The sequence below is a fragment of the Littorina saxatilis genome, linkage group LG7, assembly GCF_037325665.1.
Source record: "Littorina saxatilis isolate snail1 linkage group LG7, US_GU_Lsax_2.0, whole genome shotgun sequence".
Taxonomy (NCBI): domain Eukaryota; kingdom Metazoa; phylum Mollusca; class Gastropoda; order Littorinimorpha; family Littorinidae; genus Littorina; species Littorina saxatilis.
In genome coordinates, this window is record NC_090251.1 from 6778167 (window position 1) to 6799621 (window position 21455).

At 42.5% G+C, this 21455-nt stretch overlaps 1 protein-coding gene across 1 annotated transcript in view; it reads left to right on the plus strand.

The window, feature by feature from the left end:
* Nucleotides 1-5876: 5876 nt before the first annotated feature.
* Nucleotides 5877-21455, plus strand: part of LOC138970561 (transcription elongation factor SPT5-like) — a 44601-nt gene continuing 29022 nt past the window's right edge. Inside the window, exons 1-11 of the mRNA XM_070343026.1 lie at nt 5877-6031; nt 9092-9165; nt 11108-11317; nt 12432-12522; nt 13405-13537; nt 14479-14610; nt 16098-16197; nt 18087-18221; nt 18654-18770; nt 20022-20123; nt 21168-21229. Of these exons, the coding sequence (XP_070199127.1) occupies nt 9121-9165; nt 11108-11317; nt 12432-12522; nt 13405-13537; nt 14479-14610; nt 16098-16197; nt 18087-18221; nt 18654-18770; nt 20022-20123; nt 21168-21229 (1127 nt within the window). The 5' untranslated portion in view covers nt 5877-6031; nt 9092-9120. The remainder of the gene's footprint in view (nt 6032-9091; nt 9166-11107; nt 11318-12431; nt 12523-13404; nt 13538-14478; nt 14611-16097; nt 16198-18086; nt 18222-18653; nt 18771-20021; nt 20124-21167; nt 21230-21455) is intronic.

The window sequence follows — 21455 nt, forward strand, 5'->3', positions numbered from 1 at the left end:
AATTTGGTTGAAAAATGAGGGCGTGACAGTGCCGCCTCAACTTTCACGAAAAGCCGGATATGACGTCATCAAAGACATTTATCAAAAAAATGAAAAAAACGTATGGGGATATCATACCCAGGAACTTTCATGTCAAATTTCATAAAGATCGGTCCAGTAGTTTGGTCTGAATCGCTCTACACGCACGCACACACACACACACACACACACACATACACACACACACACACACATACACCACGACCCTCGTCTCGATTCCCCCTCGATGTTAAAATATTTAGTCAAAACTTGACTAAATATAAAAAGGTACTTTTCCCGGGAAACGAAAAACGTGAACTAAGGTAGATAACTCAGATGTCTCTTCAGTGCAAAACGCGATGGCTCAGTGGATCAGTAATGCGTCTCAGTCGGTGCATACGCAGTTTGCCTTTTAGTTTTACTTTAGATTTAGATCTATAGTCTTCACTTGTGAATGTCAATTAGTGACAATTTCTCGCTTAACGCTGTCATTGTGCGATCTAAGTCACGACCCCTCCTTCCTCCTAACACAGCGCTGAAGCTTATGAAGACGATTTTTTTTTTTTTTTACAAAAAACTGGTGCGGCCATGGCCGGAGTGGCCGGTAGGGCTGCTACGGCCCTGTCTTGATCTTGCTATTAACGATTGAATCAACACAATTTGTTGAAAGTGACCGCATAATCGAGTGCTTTAAACTTCAATTCAGTGATATCAGCGACTTTGAAGGAAGTCTTCTTTTTACTGTTTACTTCAAGTTTTGACTAAACTGAAGTGTTCAGATAGACTGGGAATGGAGCCGAGGGTGGTGGCGTACTGTGTGTGTGTCAGTTTGTTTGTTTGTGTGTGTGTGTGCGCGTGCGTGTGTGTGTGTTTGTGTGTGTGTGTGTTCAAGTTGTGTGTGTGCCGGTGTCAGTGTTTGTGTGTGTGTGTGTGTCAGATGCCACCGTGTGTGCTGGTGTGTGTGTGTGTGTGTGCGCGCGCGCGTGTGTGTGTGTCAGTGTGTGTGCGTGCGAGTGTGTGCGTGTGTGTGTATGTGCGAGTGTGTGCGTGTGTGTGTATGTGTGTGTGTCAGTATATGTGTGTGTGTAGAGCGATTCTGAGAAAACTACTGGACAGATTTTCGTGAAACTCTACGTGACATACAAACTCATCCAGATCAAACAAACCAAGACAATTTATTTGTATCTTTTTAAGCGTCTGTGATGACGTCAAATCTGGCATTTTACAAAAGTTGAGGCGGCACTGTCACGACCTCATTTTTCAACCATATTGATTGACATGTCGGTCAAGCCTTCTTTGACTATGGGGTTGCATTTTGCGACTTGCTTTTTATTTGATAAACACAGCAAACCCGCTAAGTCTCGTTGTGTAAGTCAAGGCCGATCTAAACTCTCATACACCGCGCACTGACACAACTACTACGTCACACTAAAGCAGAAGGAGTCCAATCACATTTTTTTTAAAAATTAATATGAGGCTTATATCGCGCGTATTCCGTGGGTACAGTTCTAAGCGCAGGGATTTATTTTTTTTATTTTTTTTTAAATTTTTTATGCGATTTATTTGACCCAAAGCGGCGAGTGCATTCATGTTGGCGCACTTTATTTAGATGTATTGTCGTAAAGTACATAAGGAATGCAGCCGAGTGCATAATTTCCTGGTTGAAAACAAATCACACTCTATCTCGTGTTCTAGGCGAGACTCCCATAAACTGCTTTAAAAAGAGTGAACTACTGTTACGCCGCCATGATCAAAGGCACGATACAAGACGGCCCACGGTACACAGCAGTAAACACAAGGAACTTAGTCGATAAATATCGACAGGGGGCCGACAAATGGTTTAAATGGGAAATGTGTGTATATGGGTGTGGGTTTGAAACAAACAAACAAACCAACCCATGTGAACCCCGGGCCGCAGGCCTTCGATGTAGTGATTGAAAAAAAAGGATGTTCTCAAATGGTTCAATTCTCATTTGGTCTGATTCTCAAATGGTACCGGTATACTCCCCCCCCCCCCCCTGGCCGCAGGCCTAGGAGTAAAATTTTTATAGACACTGACCTTCTTCCCAGGGGTCATTGACCCAGTTTTAGCTATGAGAGGTGGTTCGCCCAGAGGCTGTAGAGTATACTGGGGCGGTCTCTTTGATGTCTTGAGAGGAAACTTGGCCAGGGTAGTACATGCACCAGAACTGGTGGACACCAAGGACAAACATGAAATCGAAGCAGTTTGCTTTCAGAGAGAACGGTCGTCAGCAACTCAAACTTCTCTGTTTTCTTTTTTTTTTTAAATCTGACTTTCTTTGTGGCCCCCTGACTCCGCCCCCTCCCTCTGTAAGGACCCTCCTCCACAAGGACCGATTTTTGTCAACATTTTAAAGGTCGCTAGAGAGGGGTTCCACTGTATGACCTAACCGCTACTGGCAGACGGCCTCAATCTTCACGCGCAAAGACGAGATTAATAGGTGCTCGGTTTTGGTATTTTGAATTACATTACATTAAACCTTTGTTGGGTTTCATGGTCATGGCAACAGCCATAATAATATTACATGATGTATAATATCATATTTCAGCATATGTGAATTACATGTCATCATACTAAACTGTCATACATTTTTATTCCTACATTATTCTGATTGATCACAACCAAACCTACTATCATTGGACACATCCAAATGCAAGCGCCTGTTCTTGACAATTTCTCTCTGATCTAAATATAAAATCAGTGCAATTTCCTGGGTCGGGCTTTGCCACAGACACTCACGGTTTGGCCTGTAGGTAAAATGTACAATGTATTTTCTGATTTGTGCACAAAAGCTTTTTTTCTTTTTTCTTTTTTTTAACATAACAATGTTTAATGTCACTGTATGTTTAAAAGACCATGGTCATATTTGTAAAAAAAATGTTAAATTAGAAAATAAATAGCATTTTGGTTCATGATTTTTCCTACACCTGTGCTAAAAATAAGAAATAAAAATGTCGGGTATATAAGTCACTCAAATACAGCTAGGTATGAATTGCTCGGTTTGAGTTTGTTGCAGTTGACCCTGCACAATGCGACAAATCATGTTTTTGTTGAACAATTTTGACGTCACCCCTCCCATAGGGTGACGTATTTCACAACTTCCTGTGTTACACAAACTCTGTGATGACCAATTTTGACGTCACCCCTCCCATAGGGTGACGGATTTCACAACTTTCTACAGATGAACAATTTTGACGTCACCCCTCCCATAGGGTGACGGATGTCACAACTTCCTGTGTACACAAACTGATGACGTATTTCACAACAAAATGGCGCTGCCCATGGTCAACCTCGAAACTATCCGTATAGAATGGGGGCGTCCTCGCCCCCATAAAAACTGACAGCACAGCGGGGTGCTTGTCGGATGCGGGTCATATCATCGCGGCGTAATGCCTCGGTCTCACATCTACGAATGTCACCCGACTTTAGGTAGTCGGCTGGAAGTCGGAAGAGGTCGGAGAGTTCGTGAGAATTAGCAATTTTGTTTTTGAAAAGTCGGTTAGTTCGGAAGGCCCTTCAGACTGTTTTGAAATTTTCAAAACAGTCGGAAGAGCCTCCCGACTCAGACGTGAATAGAAATTTGTCGGGTGGTTGTCGTAAGCGTGTCGGTTTAGTCGTAAGGCGATTCTGATTAGTCGTAACGGTAGTCGGAAGACTCGTAAGGGTGGTCGGATTTGTCGGTAGCATAGTTTCGTTCGGATTAGTCGTAAGGGCAGTCTGATTTGTCGTTAGGACAGTCGTTAGCTAGTCGGTTTAGTCGTTACACTGGTCGTGAGAGTCGGCTATTGTTCGGAAGTTTTTCAGCCGGGCCTGTCGTAACTGCAGTCGGAATTGTCGTTACTGCAGTCGGAAGTGTCTGGACACATGTCGGATTTGTCGGCCCTAAAGTCGGGTGGTTGTCCGGCGTCTGCTTCAGTGTCGGCTACATGGTCGGATAAGTCGTAAGGACAGGTCGGGAGTGAAATTTGGAGCCGAATTTGCATTCGACACTTCCGACCTAGCCGACTTAACTATCCCCGACACTTCCGAAAAATCGTATATGTGAGACCCAGGCGTAACACGTTACGCGGCTACGTTCACGGCAAACCTGACAGTGACATTGACGTCTCAAATTAAAAAGATAGACAGCATTGATAAAGTACTGATTGAAACCAGATATTTTAAGCTCGAAAATCAAAGTTTCTTTTCTTTTATATTTTACAAATCTATTCAGTGGTGATTCTTGTGCAAAAGTCTAATACCCCATACTCATACATTATCTTATAAAGAAGGGCTTAACGCTTCCTAATCTTTTGATTTCTCTCCTAAGCAATCCTTGCTTACATAAAAGCTATCTTTTAAAAATGTCAAGTCCCTATAATTTACTTTTTCTCAGGTGCAGACCAGAGGCATATTTTCGGTCAAAATGGGTAGTTGGGGTAATATGAGCACTACAATTCAAACTTTTGCATAAGGGGTATTCATATTTTTACTGTGGTTAAAGGGCATACCTAACCTTTGATGTGACAAAGTTGTATACATTTCTTATCACTCTGACACTTTGAATTTCAAGCCAAGTACGTTGTTCGTGTTTCGTGCTTAACATTTATTTTTAAAAGTTGGTACAAAGTTGTCGTGTTTTTTTCTCAATTTACCTGCAAAGTATTTCATATTGTTCCTCCATCACTCTTCTCCAGGTGTGATCATTTGCATGTTGATTTGTTTACCTTCAATAAAATCTGAGAAATTTCATCACATATGAGTACTGGTTTTGTGGAAATGTCTCATACCCCATACTCAAGTTTCAGTTGTTTTCCTGCAAATAACCGGGTTACGCCCTATTTCATTTATCAGTTTTGGACTTAGCACTCCTTGAATTTACAGAAAAGTTCACTCCTGAAAAATATGTATCACTTTTACAAAGCTCCAGCCTTAAAACGGGCTCACCGCGCACTGTGAACCGCATACACATCAGTAACAAACTTCCAATAGAAGTTCATGGTTCCGCAGAGTGTGGAAACGTAGGTGGAACACCCACATTGTCGGACCGCCTTTTTTGTTTACCGATGGGGGAAAACTTTGATGTGTTCATTTATTTTTGGTCAATATTTTGCTGGAACGTTGCCCCATCCGAGAGCTGTACTATTGATGAATGGACAAGACTGCGGGCCGGTTTGAACCGGTTTTGCCTTGGAGTGCTTCCGTCGCGGCGAAGTCTGTTTCAGAACTTAGCCACTGTGACCTACTTTCACATCGTGGCTGTCATGAAACTATATATATTATGTTTCAGGGCGAATATTGCAACTGTCAGAAGTACATTAATTAGAATTCGATCATATACCTATGCCACTGCCTTCAGCAAGATTTGTGTGAAAAGTTTGAACATATCGCACTCCCTAGCGTTTCTATGTCAGTTTTGTTCGGGGTGGGGGGTTGTCAGGGGAGGAGTTGGCTGGAAGTAAAGCTGTTGAAAATGTACAATCTTAAAACTCAGTGACAATGATATAATTTCAACAAATTTAGTCAATGATTCGACACACGCATCCCTCCACTCCAGATTCTAAGGCAAAGATTAAAAGGAAGTGAACATGCCACGACATCAGTCAGATGATAAACATCCGAAGAGTTACAGCCTTCAGCGACTAAAGGACTATGTGCACTTTTTTTCTCTCTTTTTTCAGTTGCAGTTTCTGTGGACTTGTCATCTAATTTAAGAGGCAACGGACACTTGTCACAAAATTGTCAGGGGAGCGGACTCAAAATTGTCATCAGAGCGGACTCATAACGAGGGGAAAAGGCTGTTTAAAAGCTTTTGTTTTGTGTTTATTCGTTTTCTTGCTCGATCTAATATTTCTCACGAAACGACGTTCAGCATGATCGATGCCCGCTTGCCGCAAGTTGCATTCACGGGGAAAAGGGCAAGGGAGACAACCGCATGCAACTAATTCCACATCCGGTACAGACGCAGGTTGTGTATTTTATCCAGTTTGCAAAAAGGACAGACTGTTTGAGGTAAATTTTGTGAGGATTATGCAATGTAAACCGTCATATATTGTGTACTAGTGGTCTTTAAGTAATTCTGAGCCTAAACGGTATCCGTTATTCTTGAAAGGATTCCAAAATGGACCTTATTTCTGTTTTGAATTTTAGACGTGTCCATTTACATTCAAAGTTTCAAGTGTAATACAGGAGCAAGCCAAATTGGAAGCGATACATCTTAGTTCAGTTTCAGACTTTCACCGTGTGCGTGAGTGAACCAGTTATACAGAACGGGTCCAATTCGACCAACAGGTGGTGTTTCTGCTTTACAATTATGGAATTAAACAAGGAATGTTTGATAAGGCCACAAAAAAAAATAGGTCTGTTTACGGTAACATAGGCCAAAAAAATAGGGTCGGTAGGTCGGGATTTTTTTTTTTTTTCCCAAAAAACCATATTTTTACGTTATTTTGCCAAAAAATTTTTTTTCAAAATGCCAAAAAAAGTCTAGGGTCGCGCGAAAAAACTAGGGTCGGTCGGGTTACCGTAAACAGACCTATTTCTTTTTTTGGCCTAATAACTGTACATAATTGAAATGTTAAAGCTGTGGTCTATTTATGACTTTCCGGGGCTACGAGGTTAAAAAGACAGGGATGAAAATTATGTACAGAATTCTGTACAGCAAACGCTACCCGAAACCCCACCTATCCAGGTTTCCCAATTGCTTCGTTTCCGGCCGATTTATGTGGAGCACGTGATGCGCACAAAAAATATTGGCGGTCTAGAAGTGTCGTCTGCGCAATGATCGCGGCGGCTTTCTTGACCGCCAAGGACGACCGCACACGTTGTGATACGTCATTCGTTAGACCTCAATACGGCGTGTATGACCTTGAGAGCTTCAGTCAACGCTTGAATTTTGCAGGGATAACATCCGGTTTGCTCTCTCAAGACTGAGAGATCAAGGGGAAAAAATAAACACCCCGGCGAAGATTCGAACTCTCGACCTCGAGGCTTCGTGTCTGATGTCCTAACCACTAGGTTACTGCACCAATTCAGAAAAATAAGGAAAAACATTGATATGAATTCATGTTATGTTATTCTTGAAGCAGCATGATTTTATATATCTATCCGCCCACTGTTCAGCAGTGAATACATGTATAACTATTTCTTTGATGTCTGTTTTCAACTTCACAGAGGTTTGGAGAGATTCAAATACTCTTCTTGTCATTTTTCTTGCATGTTGTATATCGCAGCTATTTGCAAGGGCCAAGGCGCGAATGTCGTGTAGCATGACGGTGTAAACATGTACTGCGATTCCGTGAAACATGTTTGCAAATAAAGGCAAATTTGAAGGGCAATTTTTACGTTTTTGCAACGCATGCATGGTAGTTCAAGCGTAGAATGATATAAAATTATTATTTTTTCCATCTTTGACAACACTGGTGGAGTGGCCTAGCGGTTAAGACATCGGCCCCGACATTTCGAGGACCCGAGGCCTTGAGTTCGAATCCCTGCCAAGTCGTTTATTTTTTCTGCTTGATCCTTCTTGACAAGTATGCCCAGCTTTGAGAGAGCAAACCGGATGTTACAACTGCAAAATTCAAGCGTTGACTGAAGCTCTCAAGGTCATACACGCCGTATAGATGGGGTTTCGGGTAGCGTTTGCTGTACAGAATTCTGTACATGATTTTCACCTTATCTTTTCAAACTCGTAGCCCCGGATAGTCATAAATAGACCACAGCTTTAATTGAGCTTTAAGTTTAAAACTGTCCCTAGTTGCCCCAAGAGCTGAGGAAGAAACCATACTTCAGTACAGTTAGTAATACTAATAGTATCAAACAGCGCATCATATAGTTCGTATTAAAGAGCGTGTCATCCCCCGCTAACAATTATGTAAGGCAAAAAAAAAACAAAGTCTGTTTACGGTATCCCGACCGACCCTATTTTTTCGCGCGACCCTAGACTTTTTTTTTGGCATTTGGGGGAAAAAAAATAAAAAAAAGTGTTTTTTGGCAAAATAACTTAACCCCTTGACTGCCTTATGACGGGTATACCCGTCATGTGCCTGTGCAGCCGCAGCGCCTACGTGACGGGTAAACCCGTCATCTCAGTTCAGGAATTTTCCAGAAATGCTACGTCACTGCTGACACACAAATACCAGCCAATGGCTTGGTAGGATACCTCATTCTCATGAATAAACATAAATGGTGACGCGGTTTTGCGTCTGAAGGCTATTTTCGGCCTTGGCGGCAGTGAAGGGGAGAGAAGGCTCGACTCGTCAAAATGGCTAACGGTGACAGTCGACCGGGCCCTAGTAGGGAAAAACAAAGATGGACTGACGCTACAGGCGGTGCAAATGATTACGGATACTGACAGGGGAAGGGGGAGATCTTCTTTCGGACGATTCGTTGGAAACAGGTAGATGACAGTGATTATGATCCTTTCTTCGAGCAAGCAAAACACCACCTGTGTTTGATCCACAGGCACCGGAAGATGCGCCGGACCGATTTTTCAAAAGTTCATATTTGAACATCATTATAAGCCAAACTAATTATTATTTCCATGTTTAGACACTAAAAACAGATTCTTGGTTCAATTTCTTTTAAAAATAACATAGGTTTTACTTACCTACCTACTGCCAGTTTGGAGCTAGAATTTTTTGTGAATTATTACACCCCGAACTCCAAAATTCCCTGGCAATCAGGAATGCACATAAGTAAGTTTTGATTGGCAGCAAAAGGGTTAAAAATATGTTTTTTTGGAGAAAGAGAAAAAAAAATCCCGACCTACCGACCCTTTTTTTTGGGCCTATGTTACCGTAAACAGACTAATATTTTTTTTGGCCTAACCATCACGGCCTCAGCAAGATCTGTAAAAACCGCCAGCTGCTCGGAGCATTCTATTGTGAGAAAAACGCTTACAGGAAATGCATCCTGTTGGTTTTGAATAAGCCCCTTCTGCATCAGTTATTGCGGCCTAGTTGCATTTATAGATCTATCTACATGCTGAGTTAGTGACTGATTACCTTGTGTTTAAATTTTTCTTTTAAAAATAATGTTAAACTCATTTCGTCCTTATAATCTCATGTACAGTATTGGAGTGGACATAGGAGTACCCCATCATGTCGGACAGCGAAGACAGCAACTTTTCTGATGCCGGGAGTGAGGTACGCTCATTACATTTAGTCAAGTTTTGACTAAATGTTTTAACGTAGAGGGGGGAATCGAGACGAGGGTCCTGGTGTATGTGCGTGCATGTGTGTGTGTGTGTGTGTGTGTGTGTGTGTCTGTCTGTCTGTGTGTGTGTGTAGAGCGATTCAGACTAAACTACTGGACCGATCTTTATGAAATTTGACATGAGAGTTCCTGGGTATGAAATCCCCGGACGTTTTTTTCATTTTTTTGATATCTTTGATGACGTCATATCCGGCTTTTCGTGAAAGTTGAGGCGGCACTGTCACGCCCTCATTTTTCAACCAAATTGGTTGAAATTTTGGTCAAGAAATCTTCGACGAAGCCCGGACTTCGGTATTGCATTTCAGCTTGGTGGCTTAAAAATTAATTAATGACTTTGGTCATTAAAAATCGGAAAATTGTAAAAAAAAAATTTATAAAACGATCCAAATTTACATTCATCGGATGCTCCATCATTTTCTGATTCCAAAAACATATAAATATGTTATATTTGGATTAAAAACAAGCTCTGAAAATTAAATATATAAAAATTATTTTCAAAATTAAATTTTCAAAATCAATTTAAAAACACTTTCATCTTATTCCTTGTCGGTTCCTGATTCCAAAAACATATAGATATGATATGTTTGGATTAAAAACACGCTCAGAAAGTTAAAACAAAGAGAGGTACAGAAAAGAGTGCTATCCTTCTTAGCGCAACTACTACCCCGCTCTTCTTGTCAATTTCACTGCCTTTGCCATGAGCGGTGGACTGACGATGCTACGATCCTTCTTAGGCTTGAGTAAGCGATTTCTCTTCCATATTACAGTCTAACCGGTCAATAATGAACCCCTATGCGCCCGCCCGAAAATGGTAGTCATAGACACGTGGTCGTTATGGAAAGGTGGATTACGTCAAAAAAACGCTTGTTGGGGATTCCTTTGCAGTGGTCGTTGCGGGCTGGTGGTTGTGGAGCAGTATATTTTGGCTGTGTGGTGACATGTTATAGTATACGGATGTGAACCATATGACATGTCCATCTAAGATTTGTAATAAGTTTTACAATTACAAATTACATAGAGTAATAGCATCCTTCCAATGAAATCTTCAGGGAAATTGCTAAGTGTGTTGCGTGCACTTACACATGTATGCAAGATCATCATTTTAATGATTGTTAGATAAAAGAAGGTTGCATTGATATCTATGAACTGATTTAGTCATTTGTGTTTCATTATTTCTATTTTTTGTGAAAGACTGGGGTTGGGTCTGGTGCATTTATCTTGTTAAAAACTGTGGGAAATATAATATTGTTTATTTGTAATTGTCGAATCTCTTTTGAATATTATTATTACTATTCAGTTTTTCATGATAACACAAAATCTCTGATAGTATAAGTGTAAAAGAGATATCACACGCTCTCTCTTTGCAATTGTTATGGAGAATTTGAAGCCAGAAATTGCAGTTTTGCCCATCCCATGGGATGTGGAAATCATCTAAATATGACATAAGGAATTGTGACTCAGTGGGATGTGGGACGGTTTTGGCCTGGTATCCACATACTTCGAACATGGTTAATTTTCCCAAACTGCACTATGCGGAAAAGGGAGACGTGTTTCCGATTACCGTATATGAATTATGCAGTGTTCAAATTCAATGCAGTTCCTTCTTAGGCTTGAGTAAGCGATTTCTCTTCCATATTACAGTCTAACCGGTCAATAATGAACCCCCATGCGCCCGCCCGAAAATGGTAGTCATAGACACGTGGTCGTTATGGAAAGGTGGATTACGTCAAAAAAACGCTTGTTGGGGATTCCTTTGCAATGGTCGTTGCGGGCAGGTGGTTGTTTTCTAGAGGTGGTGGCAAGGGCTGGTTCTGCTGTATCTCTAATGATGCTTAAGTGCGTTGTGAAAGCATTGTACATGTTGTTTTTCAGGGCGGGGATCTGAACGAACCGAAGGATGAAGGCAGTGACGCTGCCCCCGATGGAAGCGATGTCGACGAAGACAAAGAAGATGCGGATGAGAGTGGGGGAGGAGGAGGAGGAGGAGGAGGAAAAAAGAAGAAGGGACGACGTATTGCTGATGATGATGACGATGGCTCGGGTGGCTCAGGTGGCTCGGACGATGGTTCGGAGGATGATACTGTACGGACATTGCTTATATTGGAAGTGGGAAAGGGAGTGGGGTTAGATCTCTGTAGGCTTGTGTGCTGTTAATGCATTTGAATCAACCATTAGTATAATGAAGGGATCGTTGAAACATGCCATAAGTTCCCCAATGCTTCTACTGGGCTTTTGTTTGTCTCAGGGCTGGACGTAACGTATTCGAGGGAGGGGCTTCGAAAATGAGGCAGAGGTACAGGGGCTGGGGGTATTTGCATTTTTAAAATTCAGCATCTGAAAGGGGTATTTTGGGTCTCTTCGTGAGAAAAAAAGGTACATTTGCCTGGAAGGGGTGTCTTCAGGAACCCAGGAAAGCCCCCCCCCCCCCCCCCACACAACCACCCCAGATCAAAATGTTATTTTCAATTACAATTTCATACAAACCTGCTTCAGACATGTTTTGTGAGTGAATGGCAGCTCCCATGGGGTCGCCTTCACGCGGCGGGAGTGTTTTTACCAAGCTACCCCACCCCTTTACTTCTCTTCTTTTGTCTTATTTCTGCCTTACCAGTCCTTTCACCTATATTTCCTTCCAAGAAAACTCTCCCTACTATTCCCTGCAGTTTTCCAATTCTTTTCTTGTTGTCTTATTTCTACCTGACTGGATCCATCACCTTTATTTCACTTACCAAAAGTCTTCTTTTCCACATTCTTATTTCTCTGCACCCCGCATGTCGTAAGAGGCAACTAACGGATTCTGTTCCTCCTTTTACCCTTGTTAAGTGGTTCTTGTATAGAATATAGTCAATGTTTGTAAAGATTTTAGTCAAGCAGTATGTAAGAAATGTTTAGTCCTTTGTACTGGAAACTTGCATTCTCCCAGTGAGGTCATATATTGTACTACGTTGCAAGCCCCTGGAGCAATTTTTTGATTAGTGCTTTTGTGAACAAGAAACACTTAACAAGTGGCTCTATCCCATCTCCCCCCTTTCCCCTATCCCATCTCCCCCCTTTCCCTCGTCGCGATATAACCTTCGTGGTTGAAAACGACGTTAAACACCAAATAAAGAAAGAAAGAAAGAGTGAATGGCATTGTGTGCGGGTATGTGTTGTATTGTGTTGACTGTGAAATGCATATTTTTCTGCTTTTGCTCAGGATTTTGACGATGAGGATGAAATGGAAGAAAGAGGACGTCCCAAAAAGAAGAAGAGGAAAGGCGCCCTTGGTTTCATCATTGATGAGGCCGGTCAGTGATTTGACATTTTGTTTTGTTTATTTTTGTTGCGTTTTGTTGGTCGTGCAGTAATGGGAAACTTTGCTTTCTGTCGTTATAACAGTCTGAAGAAGGTTGGGAATGTATTTAAAGGACTTCAGAAATTATACCAATACAGAAGTCGTAACAGAGTAGAGAAAAGACAACAATTTCTGATTGTTTTTGTGATGTGAAAAAAGCACATTTCCTGTTCTAGTGAAATCCACCTTCTATGAAGACTTTCAATAATCTGGGAAAATCAGGTCCTAAAAATGATGGAGTCTTAGAAGGGGGTGGGGTGAAATTACAGAGGCTATGAAGAGAAAATGTGAGAAAACAGCGCTTTGAAAGGGAGGGAGTCTTAGAAGGGGGTGGGGGGGGGGGGGGGGGGGAGTGGGATGAAATTACAGAGGCTATGAAGAGAAAATGTGAGAAAACAGCGCTTTGAAAGAGAGGGAGTCTTAGAAGGGCGTGGGGTGAAATTACAGGGGCTATGAAGAGAAAATGTGAGAAAACAGCGCTTTGAAAGAGAGGGAGTCTTAGAAGGGGGTGGGGGGGGGGGGGGGGAGTGGGATGAAATTACAGAGGCTATGAAGAGAAAATGTGAGAAAACAGCGCTTTGAAAGAGAGGGAGTCTTAGAAGGGCGTGGGGTGAAATTACAGGGGCTATGAAGAGAAAATGTGAGAAAACAGCGCTTTGAAAGGGAGGGAGTCTTAGAAGGGGGTGGGGGGGTGGGGTGAAATTACAGAGGCTATGAAGAGAAAATGTGAGAAAACAGCGCTTTGAAAGGGAGGGAGTCTTACGTGGGAAGGGTGTTAAGATAGTTCCACTGTATTTGTAACGCACATTTTGACCCCTGTGACCCTGTGACCCAGATGTTGACGAGGAAGATGAAGAGGACGAGGAGTGGGAGGAGGGGGCGGAGGAACTCATCGACCGACGCTCCACCTACGAGGGACCCAGTGCCAAGGAGATCGAGAGCCACCAGCGACTCAAGCAGATCTGGGAGTAAGTGACAAGAAGTGGACTTTTTTCCCCCACAGTTTCTTTTTTTCACATTTATTTTACCATGAAGATGTGGTCCCTGTCTGCATGGGCATGCTTAATCCACAGTCAACAGATACTGTTGTGCAGATTTATGGTATTTACAGGGATGCTGATTTTCAGGTTTATTCCTAATTTGTGTTTTGGGTATAGTAAACAAATTGATATCCTGTTTGACTCTCAAGCTAGGCTCTATGCTTCAAAACTGTCAGGAATGTATGATCAGGTTTAGGGCTCCTAGGATTTTCAGTTTCAGGATTGGAAATAATGTAGCCCTTGCACCTGTGCATTTAGTCTTGAAAAAAAGTACATGTAACAACAAAGATGTACCATAACTACAAAGATGTGTTTCTGTGGCCAGGGGAGAGTGTAAGAAGCAGAGACTGACTGCTACATTTCCATTTCTTAGGTTATAATCAAAATTGATTTAAAAAATAAGTTGGATATGGGCTGGGGATCTCCTCTGAAAAAAAAGGTTTAGGTGAACAGAAGAGCACATGCTATTCAGCTCTATAGTCCAAAGGGAAATAATCCAAATGGTCTCCCTTGTCAATCGCGTCTTGGCAAGCAGCATCTCCTGAAACTGTTCTGCATTGGGGTTTTTACATTCAGAAGGTGTCTGTCTGTCTTAGTGCAACTGCCAGGATAGATTGCTGATCTCAAGTGCCCCATGTGCCACGATGGAAGCCATGTTTCACTTCAAATTGTTGTTGTTGGTGTTGTTCTTCTTCATCTTCGTTCATGGACTAAAAGTCCCATGTACACTCATGCATTTATATTTGTGGTCACAAGTGGGTTTTTACATGTACAGTATAACCGTTTTTACTCCGCCATTCAGGCAACCATACGCCCGGGAAGAAATTGTTGTTCAAATCTGATCTTAATTTTCTTTGCCATTGTTTCAGGAGCCAGCATGAAGATGAGATTGAGGCATACTACAAGCAGCGCTTCGGGGACTCCTCTGCCACCGACCGCTTTGGGGAGGGCGAGGAAATGTCCGACGAGATCACGCAGCAAGGTCGTCTGCCAGGCGTCAAGTCAGTGTCTTCCTTTATCCCTCTATTTGTTTGTTTGTTTGTTTGTTTGTTTGCTTAACGCCCAGCCGACCACGAAGGGCCATATCAGGGCGGTGCTGCTCTGACATATAACGTGCGCCACACACAAGACAGAAGTCGCAGCACAGGCTTCATGTCTCACCCAGTCACATTATTCTGACACCGGACCAACCAGTCCTAGCACTAACCCCATAATGCCAGACGCCAGGCGGAGCAGCCACTAGATTGCCAATTTTAAAGTCTTAGGTATGACCCGGCCGGGGTTCGAACCCACGACCTCCTGATCACGGGGCGGACGCCTCACCACTAGGCCAACCGTGCCGGTCATCCCTCTATTTGGGCCTATATATATTTAGTCATAATTAAAGTGGAACCACCTTTTTAAGACCTCCAAAACTCAGAACAAACCTGACCACACAGTTACGCCTATCCAAATGCCTGTTTTTAAAATGTGCGTTTTGAATCTTCTTTTTTCTCTGGCGGTACTGACAATATTGTTATTGAAACAATCCCAGTGCACTAAGGGATTTATAGAGCAAATCTCGAAAATAGTTATTGAACTCGGCGCTATGCGCTTCGTTCAATAATGAATTTTCTCGAACCCCCCGCGGGTTAGGGGGAAGAATTTACCCGATGCTCTCCAGCATGTCGTAAGAGGCGACTAAGGGATTCTGTTTCTCTTTTTACCCTTGTCTTTTTACCCTTGTTAAGTGTTTCTTGTATAGAATATAGTCAATTTTTGTAAAGATTTTAGTCAAGCAGTATGTAAGAAATGTTAAGTCCTTTGTACTGGAAACTTGCATTCTCCCAGTAAGGTAATAATACATTGTAGTACGTTGCAAGCCCCTGGAGCAAATTTTTGATTAGTGCTTTTGTGAACAAGAAACAATTGACAAGTGGCTCTATCCCATCTCCCCCCTTTCCCCGTCGCGATATAACCTTCGTGGTTGAAAACGACGTTAAACACCAAATAAAGAAAGAAAGAAATTTTCTCGATTTGCTCTATAAATCCCTTACTGCACTGGGATGTCTCAATAACTTAAATTATCAGAAAAAAGCTTTTATTGTTTGTGTAGCAGAATTTTCAAATGTTTCATCTTCGCTGGTGATTTATTTTTGCTTGTTGAGCTCAAGCAACTGTGAAGTAGAGAGTATAAAAGTTGTCCATATTTTTCTTCTGGGCTGAGATGCATGAAGCAAAACTGAGTCCCACCCAATATTATTTATATAGCGCTTCTCCACAGCTTGAAACGCTTGAAACGCTTTCTCAATTTAAACCTATTGCACCCCGCAGCTGTATACCACCCAGTTGGGTGGGACCCTGTTTCGCTTGGTGCATCTCGGCCCGGGACACTGAGAGTTGAATGGGGTGACGGATGTCAGACACTGAGAGTTGAATTGGGTGACGGATGTCAGCATGTGTTTTGTGCTGGCGTGTTGGTGCTGACACTTTGATCGTGTGTTGACAGGGACCCCAATCTGTGGGTGGTAAAGTGTCGCATGGGGGAAGAGAAAGACGTCGTCGTTCACGTCATGCGCAAAGTCATCACATACCAGTTCACCGAGGAGGTTGGTGGCTTTTTTGTCATAGTTTCTGCAACATGTGGTTGTGCTTGTTTTTTCAGTTGGCAATATTTTGATGAATTAATGCTACAAATTTATGTGACTGTTGAAAGAAACCTAACTGATTGCCACAAAACTGTAATTAAGTTTGTGTTTGTGTGGGAGGGCCGGGGCTTGTAGCTAAGATAAGAAGGAATTGTTTCCTTCCTGTGTCAGCCATTTTGTAATCACCACAGATGTGTCGTGGCTTTGACATGGCTGAGGGCATTGTTCCACATAGACACATAGTGACAATCAACAGCCTTGCGGCCTCCTTCACATAGTGACAATCAACAGCCTTGCGGCCTCCTTCACATAGTGACAATCAACAGCCTTGCGGCCTCCTTCACATAGTGACAATCAACAGCCTTGCGGCCTCCTTCACATAGTGACAATCAACAGCCTTGCGGCCTCCTACACATAGTGACAATCAACAGCCTTGCGGCCTCCTTCACATAGTGACAATCAACAGCCTTGCGGCCTCCTACACATAGTGACAATCAACAGCCTTGCGGCCTCCTACACATAGTGACAATCAACAGCCTTGCGGCCTCCTACACATAGAGACAATCAACAGCCTTGCGGCCTCCTACACATAGAGACAATCAACAGCCTTGCGGCCTCCTACACATAGAGACAATCAACAGCCTTGCGGCCTCCTACACATAGAGACAATCAACAGCCTTGCGGCCTCCTTCACATAGTGACAATCAACAGCCTTGCGGCCTCCTACACATAGTGACAATCAACAGCCTTGCGGCCTCCTTCACATAGTGACAATCAACAGCCTTGCGGCCTCCTTCACATAGTGACAATCAACAGCCTTGCGGCCTCCTACACATAGTGACAATCAACAGCCTTGCGGCCTCCTTCACATAGTGACAATCAACAGCCTTGCGGCCTCCTTCACATAGTGACAATCAACAGCCTTGCGGCCTCCTTCACATAGTGACAATCAACAGCCTTGCGGCCTCCTACACATAGTGACAATCAACAGCCTTGCGGCCTCCTACACATAGTGACAATCAACAGCCTTGCGGCCTCCTACACATAGTGACAATCAACAGCCTTGCGGCCTCCTACACATAGTGACAATCAACAGCCTTGCGGCCTCCTTCACATAGTGACAATCAACAGCCTTGCGGCCTCCTTCACATAGTGACAATCAACAGCCTTGCGGCCTCCTACACATAGTGACAATCAACAGCCTTGCGGCCTCCTTCACATAGTGACAATCAACAGCCTTGCGGCCTCCTTCACATAGTGACAATCAACAGCCTTGCGGCCTCCTTCACATAGTGACAATCAACAGCCTTGCGGCCTCCTACACATAGTGACAATCAACAGCCTTGCGGCCTCCTGTAGAGTGGTAACAGTGCAAAAGCTTAAACAGAACTGTCGACGGGCGCAATGGCATAGTGGATAAGATGCTGGCTTCCTGTGTAGAAGGTTTGAGTGCTCAAATCCTGGGCATGCCTGGTGGGTCATGGCTGGAGATTTGTGCGCCCATCGACAGTTTTGTCTAAGCTTTTGCACTGTTACAACTCTCCCAGGTCAATCTTTGTGCAGAGCTGCAAGTGCCTTATCCCCTTTTGTGTGTATAACACAAGCACAAGACCAAGTGCGCACAGATAAGATCCCTAATTCCATGTCAGAGTTTTGTTGGTTATAGAAACAAGAAATAAACAAGCATACACCCCTCCTAATTGGCGTATGGATGCCTAAATGGCAGACTAAAAAATTTCAAACACTAAAAAACTTACTCGTGAATAAAACATGAGTGCATGTGGGAGTTTCCGTCCATTAGGCAGAAGAAGAAGAGTGTCTTATGAAGTGAAATGTTGTGTGTGTGACAGCCGCTGCAGATCAAGTCGGTGGTGGCCAAGGAGGGTCTGAAGGGCTACATCTACATCGAGGCGTACAAGCAGACCCACGTCAAGCAAGCCATTGAGGGCATCGGCAGCCTCCGCATCGGGTACTATCAGCAACAGGTAATGAGGGAGAGAGAGGAGACAGAGAGAGACAGAGAGAGAGACACAGAGAGAGACACACAAGGGGCGTGTATACAAAAAAGAGAGAGAACATGTGTGCGAAAGAGAGAGCTTGTGTGCAAAAGAGAGAGAGAGAGAGATAGGGTGGGGGGAAAAGAGAGAAGAGAGAGAGGGGGGGATTTTATACAAGAGAGAGAGTGTGTGCAAAAGACGGAGCTTGTAGTGTGAGAGAGAGGGCCTGGGAGAGAGAGAGAGAGAGCTTGTATGCAAGAGAGATGGAGAGTTTGCATACAAAAGAAAGAGAGATGGTGTGTGCAAAACAGAAAGATAGAGCGAGCTTGTGTTGAAAAGAGGGAGAGTACTCTTTCTAGGTTTGAATCAGGTTTGTGTTTGTGTATGTATGGACTGATTCACTTTCATTCCATTCGGCAGATGGTGCCCATCAAAGAGATGACGGATGTGCTGAAGGTTGTCAAGGAAACGGCTAATCTCAAACCCAAAACCTGGGTGCGCCTCAAACGTGGAGTCTTCAAGGATGATCTGGCTCAGGTAAGTGTTTTCTGATAGCAGTACTTCTTTGACATTTTTCCAGCTCCAGTTGTCATGGATGGGTTGCTTTGCTGCTTGTTTTGCTTCCCTGACAAAATGTTTGTGCCACAGAGTTGGGGTGAAGATAGTGATTGACAGAGATGTTCGCACATACTTGACTGAAGTCTTTACTTGTTGATGAGTTATGCAATTGCACAATGTTTCAATTGCATGAAGTTTACCCTCAGCAAATAAAGAAAGACAAGACAGGAACAGAGACAGCGAGGGAGAGAGTGCGTGCGTGCGTGCATGTGTGTGTGTGTTTCCCGTGAGTGACTGTTTAGGAATTTTGGAATTCTGTTTATTAGTGCAATTTTTAATTCTTAGTAAATGTGATGTATTTTATGTTTGTCACCGCATGGCACTACTCTTTTTACATTTAGTCAAGTTTTTGTAGAGCGATTCAGAGAAAACTACTGGACCGATTTTCATGAAACTTGACATATGAGAGATCCTGAGTATGGTATCTCCAGACGTTTTTTTCATTTTTTTGATAAATGTCTTTGATGACGCTCTCATTTATCAACCAAATTGGTTGAAATTTTGGTCAAGTAATCTTCTATGACTTGGGTATTGCATTTCAGCTTGAAGGCTTAAAAATTAATTAATGAGTTTGCTCATTAAAGTTGTCATTAAAATCGATTTTTCGCAAACAGATTTAAAATTGATTGCATCGTATTCTTCATCACATTCTGAATCTAAAAATATATACATATGTCATGTTTACTCTTAAAATGTGATCACAATTAATGAAAATAGAATAATTAGTCTTACGATTAAAATTTAAGAAATCGATTCAAAAAAGATTTCATCTTATTCTTTATCATTTCCTGATTCCAAAAACATATAGATATGATAGGTTGTATTCAAAACAAGCTCAGAAAGTTAACAAGAATACAGAAAAGCGCGCTTTCCTGCTTAGCACAATACGCCACCGCGCTAATCTGGCGTGTCAATATCACTACGTTTTGCACGTGGAAGGTGAGCGATTTCCTTCACGCGGGGATTGACGAAGCTGTACTGTCTTGGTGAAAAAATACAGTGCGTTCAGTTTCATTCCGTGTGTTCGACAGCTTGACTAAATGTAGTAATTTCGCCTTTCGCGACTTGTTTTGTTTTTATAAGGACAGTAAAATCTTGAGTCTTATCTGAGCATCTATTAAGAAAGAGTTGAGGGGCATAGTTTGATGGTTGTTGTTGTCGTGTGTACAGGTGGACTATGTGGAACCGTCGCAGAACATTGTCCACATCAAGATGATTCCTCGCACCGACTACAGCCAGCCCCGCGGCATCATGCGCACCGCCTCAAACCAGGTAGATGGATTGCGCTTGCTTTTAGAAAAATGCGTCAGGCAGACACAGTAATGTAGTAAAACTGCGTCACGGAGCAGTATTTTGCCTCGCGCCCCCTAATTGGCGTAGAGGCGCGTCCCCCGGGTGGTGGATGGGGGAGCCTTCTCTACTAACTTCTGAGAGAAGGTCGCATCACTCTCGATGCTGTGAACCTAATTAGGATCTTTTTCTTGTTTCTTCTCTATTTCTGCCTCCCCAAAGTCCTTTTACTTTCCTTTTCTCACCCATAAAATTCTTCACTTATTACCCTTGTTAAGTGGTTCTTGTATAGAATATAGTCAATGTTTGTAAAGATTTTAGTCAAGCAGCATGTAAGAAATGTTTAGTCCTTTGTACTGGAATTCTCCCAGTAAGGTCATATATTGTACAACGTTGCAAGCCCCTGGAGCAATTTTTTGATTAGTGCTTTTGTGAACAAGAAACACTTAACAAGTGGCTCTATCCCATCTCCCCCCTTTCCCCTATCCCATCTCCCCCCTTTCCCTCGTCGCGATATAACCTTCGTGGTTGAAAACGACGTTAAACACCAAATAAAGAAATAAAGAAAGCAGTATTTTGCATAACGATTTCTGCATGTCAGAACAACCTTGTATGAAAGAGTTGTTTTCATTGCCAGCAAGAAGAGCAGCTGTGCATTGAATATGGTTGAAAGCCAAGGTAATGTATTTTTGGTCGTAGGATTAGCATTGGAGAAAAAGAGGCACATTAGTTTCAGGTACTCCATAGATGTAACCATGAAAAAAAAAGGCGGTGAGTTTTCAAATGCGTCAATGCAAGTTTACATACATTCATGGATGAAAGTGAGAGAATATCACACAAGGGAAATACTTTGGTATCAGCATAGGTACACAATTATTTAACAAATGTAAATCAATTTGCAAATGTTGTACCCTTTAGTTAAAATATAATGGAAGATTTGTGTGAAGCAAATGACATCGCTGTTAAAATTGTGGATGGATATGGATATATGCATGTCTAAAGCGTGAGAGTTTGTGTTTTTTTCAGGACCAGGGCAAGAAGAGGAAGAGAAAGCCGCCACAGAAACTGCTGGATGTGGACGCCATCAGGTCAGTCAGATCATTATTTACCCCACATACAAGAGAGACACTGCCCAGTTTATAACTAAACCATAGCTTCACATGTGTGTATATCATGTAAATGAGGTTAAGGGGTCAAGCTATAACACTGACATGTCCACTACCTTGTGGTGAATTTAAAAATACTTTTCCAAATGTTTTTTTTTCTTGATGCCTTTTTGAGTGAATTTATTTTGATGTAACAAGTGTATATAGA